Source organism: Musa acuminata, chromosome BXJ1-7 (assembly GCF_036884655.1).
Source record: "Musa acuminata AAA Group cultivar baxijiao chromosome BXJ1-7, Cavendish_Baxijiao_AAA, whole genome shotgun sequence".
In the NCBI taxonomy this organism is placed as follows: Eukaryota; Viridiplantae; Streptophyta; class Magnoliopsida; order Zingiberales; family Musaceae; genus Musa; species Musa acuminata.
Window position 1 is genome coordinate 9,432,908 of NC_088333.1, and position 18,740 is coordinate 9,451,647.

An 18,740-nucleotide genomic window follows, 5' to 3' on the forward strand; every position below is an offset into this window, starting at 1 on the left:
TTAGACGTAAAACTGCGTTTAGACGTAAATCTGCGTTTAGACGTAAATCTGCATTTAGACGCAAAACTGCGCTTAGACGCAAAACTGCGCTTAGACGCAATCTGCGCTTAGACGCAAAACTGCGCTTAGACGCAATCTGCGCTTAGACGCAAACTGCACTTAGATACAAACTGAGAATTTGCTTTTGCATCTTAATCATTTTTGAACGAACGCAGCTTTTTGTTTTTAAATTATTATAAGACTTCCGCTGCACTAATTCACCCCCCCCCCTCTTAGTGCTCTTGATCCTAACACTTCCCTTCACCTGGGTTCTTGATAAGGTAGGTTGATCTTTGAGTCCTTCGTCCCGATGTCAATTTTGCTCTTTTGTATTAGGTTAGGATGTCTCTCCTTTCTCGTATAATTTTTTTTTTCGATCTTGTAGCCACCAATCAGTCAAGGTTCATGCTTTGTCTTCAAATAGTCTAAGGGTCAGGTCCTCTTCATCAAAAGGGGCCTCTCTAGTGAACCTGATAGTTCTTCGAGACTTGGAGATTATGAGAAGTTTTTATGATTGTGATTTGGTAGTGAGTGCACCTCTTTCCCTTGAGAACTAGGTATTTTATCTCATCCAAGTTTGACTTGCAAGTTGCCTTACCTGCTCAATGTTTATTTGATTTTGCTCCTAATCTTTTTGTTTGTCGTGTGATGCCCTTGAGTCAGGTCTCCATCTTCCTTTTCATCTAGTGATAGTATCTTGTCTTCAATAGTGAGAAATATTACCTTCCTAAATGGTACCCAACTCATAATGCTATCTATAGTATTCATCGGGGAATACGAGCATGTCGACATTATCCCAACTCGTACTCTCTTTGCTATCTATTTTTCGTTATTATTTAGCCGTTTAAGGAGGTTTCAAGGTCAACGATGCCCCTTCCAATAATAAGGTCTAGAAGGAGTACTTTTATGAGCTCGAGTCAAGACTAGGGATTTAACCTGGTCAGCACATTACATTGACAACACCTTTCTATTCTTATTGTATGAGGTGATAAATCAAGTGTAACTGAGAGACATACTCTCTTCCTTTGAGACAGTCCAAAAGATAGACAACAAGTGATTGACCGATGCAGGTCTTAGCTGAACTCCTTGGGGTATGACCCAAACTTCTCCTTGCTTTACTTGATTTTTTATTTTCTCCTTGCTTTGTGATTTGAATCCTCTATAGGAATAAATCTACATGCCCTGAAAAAGAAGGAGCTCAGCTCTTTATAGAGGTGGTGGAGCCTCGTTCAATCTCGATAGATGCCACGGTCAAGCATGAATCTACACATCGATAGAGGAGTTGAATCCTCTCGGTTTGGCTGTCATGGTAGCAATGACTAACTAAAAAAAAAACACAAAGTCCTAGGAAAAAGGACAATGTGCTCTCAAAGGGATGACACACAGGAAGAGTCGATTTGAGAAATAGAGCCTCCCTCGACTACAGTGCTAGCACCTTCAGGAGGCCAAAGTTCTAAGTCAAACTCGGGAAAGAGGGGGAGCAGGCCGAGATCAATGTTGGACCTATGTAAAGGAAAGCCCTTGCCCTTCATGACCTTGCAAATAGTCGATATGTCGAACCCGACCCTAAAGACACTATTACAACCCTGATGGAAAGGTCTTAAGGAGATGCAGAAGGTGTAATGCGAAAGTCTGATAGCAAAGCAGTATTGTCATAGGTCCTTATGCTCGAGGATGATGAAACAACTCTATGGCTCCCCTTTGAAGGTCCTAATTGACACCTACTACCAAAACAAAATGGTGGTAAGTTAGGATGTTATTTGCTCCTTTGACTTTGGTTCACTAAGATACTAGGGTCATCATTCACTAGCATGCTACCATGGTTGACAACCTTAGGGTCAAAGTTAAAGAGTTAAACAAAGGTGGAGCTTCCTCTGCTGTCATCGAGGCAGAGGCTCGAGCGTCCGAATTGACACACCAACTAGAGGATGCTAAGCACCACTTAAATGTTTTGGGTGAATGAGGATCGATCTAAGGTAAGATCTACCAGATTCCCTACCTTGGACTATTGGAATTTTCATCACATCTCATCTAAGTATTGGTCCATTTGTCTCAACCGAACCATCAGGGAGTTATCTATTGAATTCATCGATTAAGTCTTGGATTAAGGGTAAAGAAGAGTGGTGGTGCATTGAAATTCCATTGTTGTGGAGCAAAAGGCTCCCTTGGCTAGTAGTGTTGCAGACCGTAGGCGATTTTAAGATATGGTATTGCATCAGTCGAAAGGACTCCAATGGGTGCTAGTGCCAACAGCAATTGAGATGTCGATTGTGGTTGAGATGGTGGTGTCATGTGTTGGGCTAGCTGAGATAGGAGTGGGGCAATAACTTATAACATACCCATGTGCAAATACATTTAATTCGCAAGGCTTAAGAACGCCTCTGTGGGATCGAGCAGGTAGCTCGAGTTTGCCCCTAAGGTGAAGAGCTTAGGTCATTGAACAAATGCTAGTGCCCTGTCAGTATTTGTGTTGAGATAAACACATTCACCTATGAGAAGGACGACAGTTGCCCTCCTTGAGTAAAAGTATTATAGGTTGGAGGTGGAGCCTCCTCGTTGGGGCATCCATTGAGAGGATAAGGATGGGTATATAGACGTTCCTATGATATCTAGCCCTCATTCTATTGTCAAAATATTAAAAGAAAATGTCATTGATATCTTGGTCAGCCCGACGTGGTCTATACTCGTGTATGCAAGAATATCTAAGATATCTTCGATGTGAAAGCATTGTGCTCCCAAGATGAAAATTTTATGCTCTCAAGATGTCACATATACGAAGACCAAGGTCATGAGAGGTTTCCCAACATAATTCATTCGATGCTCAAGTTAGTAATACTAACATCCATAAATATGAGCTTGAGTAGTTGAAGAAAGGAGAGAGAGTTCCTTGTCAAATTTTCTGTTTATGATATGATTTTATACCTTATAGGAGGAGAAGAAAGTTTAGGATGATGTTATAAAAAAAGAGAGGAGATTTAGAATTATCCTCGTGTGTTTATAATTATCACTTTAGTCATAATAAATTTTATTTTTCTGCTTGGAATCTTTATACATATAAACGAACGATAAATAACTTAGATCTTAAGTGACAATGCGTGTCAGCTGACGATAAATTATCTATCGGTTTCGGCGTTTGATTTGCAATTCGTAGCCAAGCAAAAGTGACATATTGCTTCTGGAGGAAGAAGAGGAGGACCACCAATCTACTATCAAGCGCAAATTGACCTCTGAGAAGCTACTTGTGTCATCGGATTCACACCCAAGTACCACGAAAACTGGATCGACCATGCAAAAGTCAAACCAATACAAGAGGGTATGACTTATGCACTCAAAGGGCGTTAGAACACAAGTTGTTCGAGGTCACAGTCTATCTAATTCACCACAAGCAAACCTTTCCGATCTGCAGGATGAAGCTATAGCTGAGAAGAAACAAGTAATGGTAGCTTACAGTCTATCTAATTCACCACAAGTAACTGCAGCTTATAATGACAAGCATACAGAGTGGTGTTGGTAAGAAATCATCATCACTTCAGTAACAAGATAGAAACATCTCACAGCAAGATAAATCAAGATACAAAAACCAGCAGAATTCCATTGGATGTTTCCCTTCCACGAGATAGACATCCAAGTATTTCTCAGTCTTTGCAAAAATGTGAAGTGGCCAAAATCTCGAACAATAATAAGTCACACATATATACATATATGAAACACAATAATAAGTCTTCCACAAACAATGTGAAATTTTTCAATGGAGATTATCTTTCAGCATGACTCTCTGGTGTCCAAAGTAAATTATACAAATTAGCAAGTCACATGACCTGACCAGACTTTACCAGTTCTCTTCCAATGCGGATATCCCCGGCGTAGCGTATGAAGAAGACCTCACACCAGCAGCTTGACAAGAATGATTGAAATTTTCGTCCGGCATGCTTTGGACAAAGACGAAACCATTCCGGCGGTACGGTAGAAGTTCATCCTTCAAATATCAAAACTTGCTCCATCTGAAAAGGCGCACAGAAAAATAATGAATTAGAGATTGAGAGAAAATTTATGAAGATCAAGTCTGTCAAATGCATTAATGCAGTATTGTACATGAGAATATATTGAAGGCATTAGATAGGAAATTGCAATATGACTCTGTCAACAACACATCACTAAAAGTAGCCGGTGAGAACCGCAAGGGAAAAACCTACAAGATGATGAGATAAAGACTAGAAACGGTGCTAGACACCAAATCCAGCTAACAGCATAATGACACAAATGTTTTATAAATAACAAGGTGCTTTTGGCGAAAGATCACGAATTAAGTAGCCATATTTGACTTGAAGGACTTCATAATTTTCTTTGGAATTAAGAATAGTATGGTAGATAAACATATTAACATGCTAGAGTGCTTACAACAAGAATCCAACCAGGTTATGGATGGCTAAATTTGTGAGTCATCCTAACTTTGAAACGATAAGTATAATCAAACATTTCATTGGCATATGCACCATCCTGATCAATCCACCTAGTCGTTGTTCCGTTCCACCTTCTAGATCCCAAGTTTAATGTTCTGTCTTTGACCCTTAAGAATTCCAATATGTAGAACTTGATGTCTTCTCTTTAGTCAAGCCTCAACTTAGAGAGAACTGGGTACCATGAACTTAGATTACCATAACATACCTCTCCCATACACCCTTAGCTAACCTTATAGTTTAAAAGGCAATAAGCAAAAGAGTACAAACAAATTCGGGCAAGAATTTTGTTTCTCATTTGATGACATAAAAGGTAGAGTGGTGCACAAGAATTTTGTTTGGTATATCTAAAACATGCAATAAGTTAGAGAACTTCTATCGACATGAACAGAGCTGGATGATGACACAAATGAATGTAAAAACATTTGGGTCAGCACTTATTGTTCGATAAGATAGAGATTCACTTGGAGCAAATTACACCACATAATTGGAACTGAAAACAAGATGAAATCACAAGAATAGCATAATTCGCAAGGTTAAGGAGAACTCACAACTTGACTCGGCATCGACCACTACAAGCTGCATCGTTCTGTTGTTTGGAGGCAGCTGCAAATAAAGAGGGCTGAGGCGGTGGTTCAGTGGGTTGCGAGTGCACACAATTATATCATCGAGCCTCGTCATCTTCTTCAATTTACTAGTCAACTCAGGCACACTCGTTCCTATAAAAGTAAAGGAAGGCCACTCCATACTGTCATCCACATTGCCGTTGTCATCTGCGACGGTGTAGTGGATAGTCCGACCCGGTGCTGGGGTCTGTAAGAATGAAACATGTAAACGGCATGCTCAAGGCGAGCTCATCATATCTAAATTTGTAGAACAAGGATCAAAATCGTCACAGATGCAGGCCCCTATCGGAGGCAAAATTCCATGAACAACAATAAAAATCATGCTCTTGTAGGATTGAAAAGGAATCACGAGGGCGAATGTTATATCGAAAATTAACTGACCTGTCGATTGGACAATGTCGGCGAGAAGGTGGACTTGTGCGGAGATGAAACAGCGTCTGGAGAAGAGGAGCGCGACGTTGACCTTGAGGAGGAATAGTCCGGAGACTTATCTGGGTCAGAAGGCCCGGAAGGGGGAGAAGTGCGTGAGGTCGAGGACGGCAGCACGGCGGGGGCGGCAGAGGGTGGCGGCATGGCGGAGGGGACTTTGGAAGGAGAAGAGCGCGATTTGGCGGGGGTGGGGTGTATCTGGACGATGTCGACGTCCCAGAGGACCCAATCCTGGGTGGCAGTCCGGTGGGGGACGTCGTGAGTGATGGAGTTGCGCCAGGGTGGGACGCCGCCGTTGGCACGGAGGAAGTGGCCGGAGTAGCTTTTGAGCTTGACCTGGAACCCGTCGCGGACGGGCTCCCACTCGAGGGAGGAATCGTTAAAGGAACCGGCAGCGGGAGCCTGAATGACCTTCTTGCCGGTGGCACCGAGGAGGAAGGGCTGGCTGGTAGCTGCGAGAAAGCGGCCGTGGCAGCTCCGGAGGCGGAGGGCGCGACCGCCATCGACGAACTCGACGTCCCAGCGGGCGGCGTGGTCGGAGCCGTGACGGCTCTGTATCACGCGCTCCTCGTCCTCCCCGGCCATCAGGTACTTGCCGTGGTGGCCCCGCAGGCGCACGGCCTTCGCCCGGTCGAACAACTCCATCAGCTCAATTCAAACACAGGAAAGGAGTGGTTGGGTTTGGAGGGAAGACGAAGGAGAAGAGAAGATAAGGGGTTTTTAAGAACGACGGAGAGGCAGAGGTTGGGCTTCTTTGGGACGGTGATTGACTTTGGAAGGCGCAGGGAAGACACGGCACCGAGGAAACGACGGTTATGGTTTACTGCACCATTCTTCGCTTGTTTCTCCTCGCTTTCCCTCGAAATGACCGTAGCTGCAATGCGTGTCACCTCCTGTTATACATATCTTTCTTATTATTAAGTATAATTTCATTTTATAGAACTGTATAACATTGTATAAAAGAGGGAAATAAATCTTTGACAGACTCGAATCACATCAATCTAACGGGTGTCCGTCCTATCACAGATTGCAATATCACTATTTTCTTGGAGCTTCTCTAAGGTGATGTGGATCGCACCACAGAATTTACAGCCATCATCTCTGTTGTGTATTTCATTTTATTTGTTTGGTTTTAGAAATTATTTATGCGTTTTCGAAATGTTCAACAATCAAATTAGAGGGTTTCTGAGAAATTCATGCCTTTAATTGCATATATTTATTTAGCCAACTGCGGCTGTTGCCTTCCGCTATCCGCAAATTAAATGTTCTCGATATTATATTATATTATATCAAATTGTGTTCGAATAGAATGGTGAATGTAACGTCCGGAGCGTTGAAGCGAGCGGAGTTCGAGAACATCTAATTAAGCGCAATTACCTTCAGCGTACCTCAGTGGTTATTGGTGGGGGGAGGGTGGTGGGCCCGATGGCAGGGAAGGTAAATGCACAGAAGCCATTACGGGTCCACGGTATTGAGTGCAGCCGCCGCGGCCCGCACGCCATGGTGACAAGACTTGCGACGGGGAAAGACGACGGGCGGGTTTCCATGTTTGACCCGGCACCGCGTGGACCGAGTCGCACGTGACTCGACCGTGTTTGGAGCGTAAGGGGCGGTCCTTCGCCGAGTCGTGCGCGTTCCGATGGCCGTAAGCATTACACGGATTTCTATTTTCATTTTCTTTTGCTTTGTTCACATTATCCAGATTTAGATGAGTGTAATCAATTTCATGGCTAAGTGAATAAAGAGTTCGATTATTTGTTAGTGTTTGTCCATTCTATAGTCGACTTAAGCTCGTGGATCATAATTAATATTTAATTATGATACTAAAGTCGTGATTCGTTTGACCCGATCCTTATGATACTTATTCGCTAAACTCATTTATTATGTTACATATAATATGGTAAAGTATTTTAGTTCAGATTTTAATGTATGAGAAACTATTTTAGCAAAAGTGATCAAAGATTCAAATAATATGAGATTAACATGGAGAGGATTTCATTCTCACAACCAATAAAAGAATACCTATTTCAATTTATTTAACTTAATTTTCTTCTTCTCTTGCACATTTCCTTTTACGTACATACTCATTCCTTGATACTCTCTCTCCACCCTATTATGACTTTCTCATGTTTTACTTTCGACTTTGTGCGATTGTTCGCCTCTCTCTCTCTCTCTCTCTCTCTCTCTCTCTCTCTTTATATTTATTTATATATATATATAATGCATTTTTTTATAACAATAAATAATTCTCTCTAGTCTTTTCTAAATAACTCTCTCCTTTAATCCCAACAGATAGCAGGCGCCGCCCCATCCCGCTCGAGAGAGACAGGGGTGCCTCATCCCACTAGCCGCGCCGCCATCTCCACCTCTTTCCACCGGCGCCTCCACGCCCAGTCGTCGTCGGGGAGCCGCCTGGACGAAGCGGCATCAGGGTCCCCTCGAGTCCCGGTCCGTCGTCCGCTTCTGGAGTCCCGACACCATCAAGTTCCTCCAGGACCTCCTCACCAACGACGTCCACCCACTCGATCCCCAACATCCCGACACCGAATCTCAACCACCATTCCACACCGCCGCCGTCGCCTCCAAGATCCCCAAGGAGAAGAAGAAGGCGCAGACTCTCTGCCTCGCCGAGTTCACCACGGGCAAGCCCGTCTCCCGCAGCGCCGCTGGCCGCCTATCCTCTTCCTCCTCCAAGTGTCTCACCTCCAACGCCCGCCTCCCCTTGGGTCGAGCAGCTGCGACTGCGACCAGTCAAGAGCTTGGCGGACATCTTCTCCGCATGGTCTTGTCATCTGATCCTTGTCATCGCTGCAGACTTCTACTTGCTCCCGCATTATTGTTCTTGCAGGAACCATAAATGCAACTTTCGTCCCTTTAAATTATATAAATGTGGTAACTATGCGGCTTGACGTACTTAATTCTCTAATCTCCTATTTGATTATAATCTTTTAGACTATATCGATAACTCTCTTCGTTGTCCACCAACAATACTTTTCTCTTCTCTCTCAATTTGCATGAGCCAATTTTGCAATCTCCAATCAAGAATCCAATATTGTCCTAATAAGTTATTGCATCTCACCATCAGCTTCATCCCTTATAGCCAGCGGAGATATGGGTAATCAAAGGTCTCCAAATGATCTCTCGAGAATATATCATTTTCCTGCAGGTCTCGTCGGACTTAAAACAACTTATGCACTTCTTACATAACTCAACAAAATTTCATAGACCTTCGAAAAAATTTAACATGCAACGTTTTTAATGGAACAATATTCCAAAACAACACACCTCCCTCGCTCACATACTAGCAAATTTGGCTAGAATAAATGTTGCTAACCTTTTTTTAGAGAGGCAATTTGCCTCCTACTATTCTGTATGAACTCTTTAATCTAAGTTAAGATGTATTTTTTTCATAAAAGAAAAAAATAAATGATGAGGAGATGACAGGAGTTTTTTATTGTACCCCATAATTTCTATTGATTTTTCATAAAACTTAAATTTTTAAATCGATTAAAATAAAACATCGAAAACAAAATGAGATGTTTGTTACTAATGCATAAACGTTTAGAATACTCAATTTCACTTATTATAGAAAATATTCAGCTAACTCTGGCAGCAAATATAACAAAATACCAATAATATTTGAAAGAATATAATTATGAACATAAAACAGAATTTGTTACCAACATACATGTCTTCTTCATATTTTTCCCATCATGTTATGCTAACAAATATAAATCATATCATCATTTCCATTTAACAAAAGTCTCAATTCAATATTCCTCATACTTGGAATCTGTGTAGAGTTTGAAATTTCTTTACCCACAAAATCCACTTTGGTCTCTAATAACCAAAGGGGTCTAAGAAGATACGAGTCTCACAAGAGGAAACTGAGTATATGCTTAGTTGTAACTCAAATGATATAAATCCTCTAAATCTAACGTCTTTAGATGAAAAAATGGTGATTAAAATTTAAATTCCCTTTTAGAAGGACCCATAACAAAAATATATGCTTAGTTCTAATAAATCGGAAAACAGTATAAATCTCAAATAATTCAAAACATCTTCTATTAAAAAAAATTAATCCCAAATATTAGGGTTCTATTTCACGCCATTCTTTCGAATGCCTACCTACAAATGGCCCCTAAAAGCGAATCCATTTATTTTCTCCGGCTATTCTTCCAAGAAAAGAGAGTGGGAGGTCAAAAAATAAAAAGAGGGGGGGGGGGGAATAAGTAGAGAGACCGGCATTGCCTACAGCACGACAGCATCTGCTTTTCCAGACGCGGTGGAATAAATTCGTTTCCTTAAGAAATCTTATACTCTTTTCCCGGCTTCTCTCTCCCTCTATAAATTACCATCTCCCTCACCAACATCCCCAATCTCTTCCGGTGGCAGCCACTGACTCCATCATTCTTTTCACGATCACTTCCTTCCACCACCATGAACGACCCGAGGTATGCCGACCCGTACCCTGCTCAAGGTAAGCTAACACTCCCATCAGATTTCTGCATCTACTGTTCCAGTTTCTTAGTGTTTTGATTTTTGGGTTGGGATATAAGGTTATTATCAGGGGCCGCCAGTGATGGCACCACCTCAGTATGCAGCTCCACCACCAAGAAGAGAGCCGGGTTTTCTCGAAGGATGGTAAGCACCTTCTTCCTTTCTTTTCTACCATACACATCTTTCTGATGTTCAATTTCATTTCGGTGCAGCCTCGCTGCTCTGTGCTGTTGCTGTCTGATAGACGAGTGCTGCTGCGATCCATCCGTCATATGCGTCGGCTGAATACCTTCTTTCGATAACATATCCATGCATCTCATCATGTGAACATTTGCAGCTCTAATAACATATCCATATCATGATGCTGTTGTTGTTGTTGTTGTTGTTGTGGAATCTCTGCTCCAAGTTTTTCGTGTGTAATCGAAGCAACGAGACACTTTGGAAGACCAAAAATTTCTGGGTAATGATCTCCACTCACATTAAATAAACCAAACCGCGCAGAACTATTTGCAGAGGAGAAAATTTAGAATCAGATTTGGGACACATCAAACTGCTTTCCCTTTCTCCAGCAGCAAGAATACAGGCAGAATATAGTCGGCAAAAATTTAGTTTTTTTTTTTAAAAAAATAAAGAATTTTATTGATGAAAGAAAATAATCCTGCATCAACACGAATCAAAAAATCTAAATCCAGTGCTAATGAATTCCTTTAAAGATCAAAAAGTTTGCTGACCCTAACATGATTGAATAGCTAATTAACAACACGATTTTCTTCTCAAAATACATACTTTCTTTTACAATCATAGCAAATATTAATTGGAACATATCTCTAATAATATTCAAAATTCTTGAAGTCTATTCTGTGTTCGTCAAGACATTGACTACTGCCTATGTGATGGTCTTTAGAGTCAAAGGAACAAGCAACTATATCATGCAGTGACTCTACTCACTTGTACATCATGTGCAAGATAGATTCAATTAAAGTCTGACTTTTGAGTTGAGGGGTACTCATGCTTGTTGGAGTCTCAAGAAATTGGTGAGTTTAAAGAGTTTCACAGTGAGGTTCTGCAATCTATATGGGTTGCAGAGGGAGATTCTTTACTTGTTAACTTGTATCATTCTATATTTTTTATCAAATGCACTTATTCTTCAAGAGTATATGATAACTTCTAAAGAGAATACGAAAGACAGAATAGAAATATTGATGAGGAAGTCGGATTTGAAACAGAAACAAAAGTGAAGTTACGGAAAGAAAAAGTAGAGAGGAAATGAGGGAGAATATATGCTCATACACTTGCAACGAGATGTTTTGCTTTAATTAATGGTAATAAATATGCTCATATATTTAACATATAGAGTTGATAACTAAGTAGCTATGATGCCCGAGTGAAAAACACAAGACTTTGGATTTGAACGATGCAATTTCAATCATAAACTTTTTGGTCAAATTCAGTAACACTTTCAAACATGATACCATTCTGGATATACTTCAAATCTCTATCTCGTACATAAATATTCCAATAGTTTGATCTTATTCACTAAGCAAAATATTAAAAAATCATACTAAAAAATTATTCCTATTTTTTTCATGTCACATGAAAAAATAATTATAACAGTACGAGTGATACCTTCCAAACAAGCAAACTTCAGATGCTTTGACTCTTCTTAAGATTTTATTCATTTAATTCAATATAACTTCTTATAAGAATCGTGGAAATTGTTTGTGATTGTGCTAATCCATCCAACCGACCTCTCATTTTTCTAAAAATCTTTTCATTTGTTTCGCTCAACATATACTAAATTTGATAAAGCCTGCATTTGTATCAACAATGTATGATTTATGTGCATTAGGTGATTGTTATGAAGGGCTATCGATTCAATCTATCCGATAAAAGTAGATGTGATCTGTCATCACATATCACATGATCCCAGGAATTTAGGAATTCGAGAAAAAGCAGAGAACAACAAATAATAAAAGTAGATAAATGTCAGTAATAAAGAACACAGGAAACTTACATTGTTCGACGGAGACGAGAAGAATTCTACTAAGAATCTCTCACCCACCAAACCTAATCCCCAAATGCACCCACAATATAACTCAAAAAGAGTTTTTGATATGTTTTCAATGAGAGAGAAAATATCTTTCTTTATTTATAGACTACAAGGACGGCTACTATTTATAAAACTTCAGATGTGGGACTAAAATTTTAACTTAGTCTCCCGTAAGAAAATGGATGAATCTGTCTGTTTCAATCACAATGTTTGTCGTGTAGCTATTTATGGACATTTCCAGTGTCGTTCTTTGGAAAAGTCAACTCTAGTGATCGATATGCATATTTCCATCCCACGATCTTGAAGCTTTGGTAAAGCGAGTTGCTGTGAAAAGAGTATCCATTTGGATTCATTGAGGAACGATCCATGTGTAGGAATCTCATCCCCTGCTTGGCAATCAACCTTTTTCAGGCTCACATGAACTAAGCACAAAAGCTTAGCTTTCTTGCGGTCAGCCAAGAAAGGCGGCTACAATCCGGTGTGCTGTCTTCGCCTAGTTGATCCCGAAATGGATCCATTTGTCTCTTCATTAGCTCAACTTAGTGGCATGAGTCAAACACGGAGCAGGCAGAGGAAGTCCTGCTCTAAGAAGAAGAGTGCACGGGTAGAAGACGAGGTTCGTCTTTCCGGAGTCTGTCAAGAACTAACCATCAATTCTTTTCTTTCTTTGTTGAAGCGATTTAAATAAGATTCAATGGGTATGGAAATAATAGGATTGGGTTTGGATCGGATATTGACAGAGCGCTGGCAGCTACCAATCATCAGCAGAGATTTGGTTGTCGGAAGATATGCATAACGAGATTACGACAAAGAAAAAACAAATCTGATGACTTTGTTGTCCGTCTTGCAAACGCAAGATGCACGTTTCGACTTTTTTAAATCTGACTTTGGGACCATTATGAGGCCTGTTGAAACGCATCAGCTCAGAGTTTTGCTGAAAGGGAGTGATCACTGCCACCTACCCAATCGCAGCTGATGCTGCCAAATCTTTAAACTGTAATGCAAAGTCAAAGTCCATCCCTTGAATGTTCCATCGGCCACCAAGAAGCATGTGGTGTGTTTGGTCTCTCTATTTATATTTTATTTTGCGGGGTTGTACTCGGATCGGGTCATGGCTGATTGATCAGAGATAGATGGATGGCTTCTTCATCTGCCCTGTGGAACTTAATGTAAAGCCCCCTCCCTCTTTCCTTGTCTTTGGATCAGAGATAGGAGTCGAAGCAGGCTTCCCTACCAGCTGAGATGAGGCCGCTGGCCATGGCTTCTCTGCCTCTTTTCCTCCTTCTCTTCCTCCTCCCTCACTGTCTTGCCCTCCAACTGTGCACCAATTCAAGTAAACGTCGAATCGCCTCCGCCTCTTTCTTTTTTTCTCTTGCAGGTTTGTTTTAGACTGATATGATGTCCCTTTTTCTGCTGCCCTTTTTGTGGTCAGTGGCGCCTGTGACCCTGAAGGCTCCTCTATCCTTCTGTGCTTACAATAGTAGCAGCTGCTGCAACTCGACCGATGATGCCGCAATCCAGAAGCAGTTCCAGTCCATGAACATATCTGACTCGACCTGCGCTGCCGTCATGAAATCCATCCTCTGCGCGGTGAACTTTTAGCCCCCAGTTCTAACTACCGTTCTTCAATTTGGACTGTCTTCTCTTTAATCTAATTGTGCAGTGGCTGACCAAGCTTAGAATCTCTGAGGAACTATTTGCTCTGCTTCTATAGACACCTATTATGATTTAGGGGCTTCATACCGAGTAAATGCAGATCTTGTGTTTGTAGGTTGGTAAATGGTGGTATGCTTTGTGCTGGTAAATATCACTGGTCTTAAGTCGGGAACTAATTGAATCGCAGTTGAACAGAAAAGGAAAAAAAAAATCACAGATCTCATTGATGATGATTCTTCAAATTAACTTGTCAGCCACATCATAAAAGCTTTATCAGTAAAATGAACATCATTATTATGTGGAATTAAGTTTCTCTGGTATATATCAGCTGGAGTTAGCCCTGGAGTAAGTGTTTAGATTAAGCATACTGACACATGAATATTACTTTTCTTTCAAAGTCATGCCAGTAATTTACAAGCTTTAAAATTGCTTTTTAAATATTGGAATTTTTCACCCCTCTTGCTTAGGTTCTTCCTCTCTTTTCTCACAGGTTTGAACTATTTCTCTTTTGGTTCATCTTTGCTGCTTACTTTTACATTTTAAATCCTCAATCCATGCAAGAAATTTCTGGAGCAATTATTAACTCTTTCACTTTTTTATGCTCGATGTGGTGTATCATTTTGGGATCAAGATGGATGCAGATATTGCTAAATGCCACTTGATGTATCTTTCAGCTTTATTTATATCAATCTGATTTTATATAATGTGTGTATTCTTATACCCTACATGTCAATATGTTCTTATCCTGAATAATTGTGTCTCACATCATCAATATGTGGTTCCATGCATTTAAAACATGTTTCTTGACATGTGGTCATGTTGCCCTTGATCTTGCAGAAGTGTGATCCATTTTCGGCTGATTTGTTCAATACTGAACCAACGCTTCGAACAGTTCCATACCTCTGCAACTCTACAAGCTCAGCAAGCTCTACTCCATCCAAGGACTCCACCAAAGACTTCTGTAAAGAAGTTTGGGATGCTTGCAAAGATATTTCAATAAAGAATTCTCCATTTGCTGGACTACCAGTTTCTTCATCCAAACTTACTGATATCTGGCAATCTGAAACGGACTTTTGTCGAGCATTTGGAGGGTCATCTAGTGATAATACACTATGTTTCAATGGCAACTCAGCTTCGTTTAATGAAAGCATAGATTCAACTACCCCCAAAGGTCTGTGTCTTGAGAGAATTGGCAATGGATCTTACCTTAACATGGCTGCTCACCCTGACGGATCTAATCGTGTCTTCTTGTCAAACCAAGCTGGTAAAATATGGTTGGCAACTGTTCCAGAACATGGATCAGGAGGAACATTGGAACTTGATGAGTCAAACCCATTTCTTGATTTGACTGATGAAGTTCATTATGACACTGAATTTGGTTTAATGGGTTTGGCATTTCACCCAAACTTTGCAACAAATGGACGTTTTTTTGTTTCATACAACTGTGATAAGATTGAATCAGCAAGCTGTTCCGGAAGATGCTCATGTAATTCTGATGTAGGTTGTGATCCTTCAAAGCTTGGTAATGATAATGGTGCCCAGCCATGCCAATATCAAACTGTTGTGGCAGAATTTACTGCTAATGGTTCCTCATCAACACCCTCCACAGTATATTCTTTAATCTCTTTCAGTTGAATTTATTTTCTATATTATTTATCCAGATCTTTATGTTACATAATGTGCTCCTTGGTTCTAGGCAACAACCGCCAGTCCATCAGAAGTAAGGAGGATTTTCACTATGGGGCTTCCATATACATCTCATCATGGTGGACAGATTCTCTTTGGACCAACAGATGGATATTTATACTTTATGATGGGTGACGGTGGGAATAAGGGAGATCCTTTTAATTTTGCTCAAAATAAGAAATCATTGCTTGGAAAAATTATGCGTCTCGACATAAATAATATACCAAGTAAGTCTCTAGACAAATTTTTGAAATCTTTTCTTCTTTCATTTTCTGTCTTGCAATTAGTGATTACATCATAAGTTTTATGGATAGGTTTTATAATTTTGCATCATCTATGCTTCTTAGATTACTACTATATGCAACTTATCATGTTTAAGCTCTAAGTGCATAAAAATGTTTAAGCCCTGAAGAGCTCCTTGTTGACTGAGATAAATCAGTATCGATGCTACTGAAGAAAATCAAGCTGACTTATTCAACACTGTCTAATTCCACTGTTGCCAAGGAAGGATTTCTGTGTGTAGAGGGTGACAGACACTCAACTTTCGTTCAGATTTTTTTCTTTTTTCTTGGACCTTGAGAATATTAATTTGTTTAAAAAATAATTATAAACTTTGCTGTGTGTTTAAACAGAATTATCAAAATATTTCTAACAAAGCATAGGTCTTGTATATGCCGATAGTCGAGAATTCTTATTCCTTGTTGCATAACCCTCCTTTTCTTCGAAATAGGATAATACACCTCAAAATCATTGGGTATGAACAGATATGTTGGTATGCACAACCTAGTCATCATTTGCTCAAGTCAAATATAAATGATAATCATCATGTTCTAAAAACATGATCTGTTCTAACAAAGTAGTTTCAGTTTGATGCACATCTCAAGTCATGCAATCAATGTGGCATACTAAGATTAAGTGCTGCATGTGAGGCCCATATTGACGCATTGCCAAAGAATGTACTGCTATACTTCTTTTGTTTGGACTCCTTAAATTGGCATGACATATGTGAAGCAAATCAGCTGTTGTATGCTGTTGTTCAATGATAATATTAATTCCGATGCGACCCATAAGTTCTAATATTGTGTTACCATTCTAACAAGTTACAAATCTGCCGCCGTCATTTTTTTTTCCAACTAGATAAGAAATTGAACAGTCTTCCAATTACATGACACTTGCTACTGCTTGGATTAAGTGCTTAAAATCTATTTTTTTTGCTGCTGTCATGTTAATTTTTTGATTGAGATTTCTATTGTTTTATGTCAGTCATGACATGATGAATAAAATACCATCTTATGAATTGGAGAAAATCTCACTGTGGACATAAGAATCATTATTTTGTCTTTTGTCAGGGCAACAGTTCTTGTACTTGAGTCTTTTTAGGATCAAAATATATTTTATGCTGGTATCGTGGCAGCATATCTTGGATCATATTCCATTACTCATGAGAAAAAGACTGGCTTGACGCGAACATGTGTGTAAGAATGTATCCTGTGCATGTGAAGCTGGACACTGGCCAAATTAATCTTTAAAACAACCTCTATTTTTTCCAAGAGTTTCCAACATAATACAAGCATGCTTTATGCATCTTTAGAACACATTCACTCGCTATGTTGGAGAATTTTTGTTGAATTTTGTGAAAAATGTGATAACTGTGCTTTAAAAATTCTTCAGATATTGGATCAGTTAATGCAACCTGTCATGTAAATTTGTCATGAGTGTTATTATCAGTTCTACTAACTGCTGATGTTTATTTCTAGGTCAGAGTCAGATAACTGATCTTGGCCTATGGGGAAACTATTCTATCCCGAAGGATAATGCCTATACTGTTGATAGTGAATTACAGGCTGAAATATGGGCATATGGTCTAAGGAACCCGTGGCGTTGCAGTTTTGACTTAGAAAGGCCGTCTTATTTCTTCTGCGCAGATGTTGGCCAGGTCTCTTTTCTTTTCCTTTTGGCATGTTTGCATGTTTTGGATGCGTATTACACTATCTTCATTGTAGAATATGTTTGTTCCTTTTCTAAGCATCTAATGTACATACTTTTGAACTATTTTTTGTGATGTTTTATAGCACTCTAGTTATGTATGACATTAGATGTTTAATTCTGCTAGTTCATAAAGTCTAATTCTGATGTAATATGCTGCATTCTGTCATTCAAGTTGGATACCACTGTATAACACAATTCCCTGTTTGAAAAGCTCTCCTGCTGGTAGATAAGTAAGTTTGCATAATAAATTAGTCAGATGATCGACACCAATGTAATCACAGGAAATATATGAAGAAGTAGATTTGATCTCAAAAGGTGGAAACTATGGATGGCGCGTGTACGAGGGTCCTGATCTTTATCATTCACCATGGGCACCTGGAGGAAATACATCACTCGACTCCATAAACCCAATCTTTCCTATTATGGGCTATACTCACGCCGATGTGAATACAAACGTGGGCTCTGCATCTATTATTGGCGGCTATGTATACAGGTCAACCACAGACCCCTGCATGTATGGAAGGTAACTAAGAACTTGTGGACACTTTAACCACAGCAAGTAACTTGATATAGAGATTAATCTCACTTCTCAGCTTTAAAAGTGATCTCTAATTGGACTGTAAGACCTGCTGTTGCTTGTATGGCATTTTTAGGTACATATACACAGATCTGTATGCTGGAGCTCTGTGGGCAGGCACAGAGATCCCGGAAAACAGTGGAAACTACACCGGCAGTAGGATTCCTTTTAGTTGTTCCAAGAACTCCCCGATTCCTTGTGATATCATTGCTGGAAGTCCTCTCCCATCGCTGGGATATATATACTCATTTGGCGAGGATAATAGAAAGGATGTATTCCTTTTAACCAGCAAAGGTGTCTACAGGGTTGTCCGGCCAAGCCTCTGTAACTACACTTGCCCAAAGGAGAATACAACTGACACTGAGGGTTCAACTCCTGGCCTGTCTTCAGCTGCAGGTCAACTTGACAACATCCAAGGGAGATTGGTGCTCATCATGATTACTCTTCTCATTTGGTATAGGCTTTAGCTGTGAGTGGTAAGTGGAGGCAGATCTATGTTTAAGCCTTCCCATGTCCTGTGTATCTTAATTAGTGATAGGCCACACGAACAGCCGTGATGCTCTTTGCATGCTTTAGACGGGCATCAATGGATGAGTACTTGAGTTGCAAAACATGGTTTTGTATTTTGCTATCATCTTATTTTCATTTTGTATCTATAGGATGGTGTATCCTTCTTTAAAATTTGTAGGATGCATTCATTGGTGGTCGAATATTCTAAGAACATGAACTGC

At 40.0% G+C, this 18,740-nt stretch overlaps 2 protein-coding genes and 1 long non-coding RNA gene across 3 annotated transcripts; 2 read left to right on the forward strand and 1 right to left on the reverse strand.

Moving 5' to 3' along the window:
- Window positions 1-3,708: 3,708 nt before the first annotated feature.
- On the reverse strand, window positions 3,709-6,294 carry LOC135678687 (uncharacterized). The gene is made up of 3 exons (XM_065191771.1): window positions 5,504-6,294; window positions 5,048-5,309; window positions 3,709-4,040 (listed from the first exon to the last, which is right to left on the reverse strand). The coding sequence occupies exons 1-3, from the start codon at window positions 6,194-6,196 to the stop codon at window positions 4,018-4,020; spliced, it is 978 nt and encodes a 325-aa protein (XP_065047843.1). The 5' UTR covers window positions 6,197-6,294; the 3' UTR covers window positions 3,709-4,017.
- A 3,598-nt stretch (window positions 6,295-9,892) lies between these two features.
- Window positions 9,893-10,413, forward strand: LOC135678691 (uncharacterized). Its single transcript, XR_010515052.1, has 3 exons — window positions 9,893-10,031; window positions 10,111-10,195; window positions 10,264-10,413. It is a non-coding gene; the product is annotated as an uncharacterized LOC135678691 (long non-coding RNA).
- Window positions 10,414-13,166: 2,753 nt separating this feature from the next.
- On the forward strand, window positions 13,167-18,719 carry LOC135678688 (HIPL1 protein-like). The gene is made up of 7 exons (XM_065191772.1): window positions 13,167-13,434; window positions 13,534-13,691; window positions 14,595-15,365; window positions 15,454-15,670; window positions 17,201-17,379; window positions 17,714-17,955; window positions 18,086-18,719. The coding sequence occupies exons 1-7, from the start codon at window positions 13,344-13,346 to the stop codon at window positions 18,474-18,476; spliced, it is 2,049 nt and encodes a 682-aa protein (XP_065047844.1). The 5' UTR covers window positions 13,167-13,343; the 3' UTR covers window positions 18,477-18,719.
- Window positions 18,720-18,740: the final 21 nt, after the last annotated feature.

Bases quoted from the DNA above. Each gene is read 5' to 3' on its own strand.
- LOC135678687 (XM_065191771.1), bottom strand. From the start codon at position 6,196: ATGGAGTTGTTCGACCGGGCGAAGGCCGTGCGCCTGCGGGGCCACCAC. The intron at 5,310-5,503 runs GTCAGTTAATTT...TCATTCTTACAG, and splicing joins CGACATTGTCCAATCGACAG to ACCCCAGCACCGGGTCGGAC. The intron at 4,041-5,047 runs GTGAGTTCTCCT...GCGCCTTTTCAG, and splicing joins GGTCGATGCCGAGTCAAGTT to ATGGAGCAAGTTTTGATATT.
- LOC135678688 (XM_065191772.1), top strand. From the start codon at position 13,344: ATGAGGCCGCTGGCCATGGCTTCTCTGCCTCTTTTCCTCCTTCTCTTC. The intron at 13,435-13,533 runs GTAAACGTCGAA...TTTTGTGGTCAG, and splicing joins CCAACTGTGCACCAATTCAA to TGGCGCCTGTGACCCTGAAG. The intron at 17,380-17,713 runs GTCTCTTTTCTT...ATGTAATCACAG, and splicing joins TCTGCGCAGATGTTGGCCAG to GAAATATATGAAGAAGTAGA.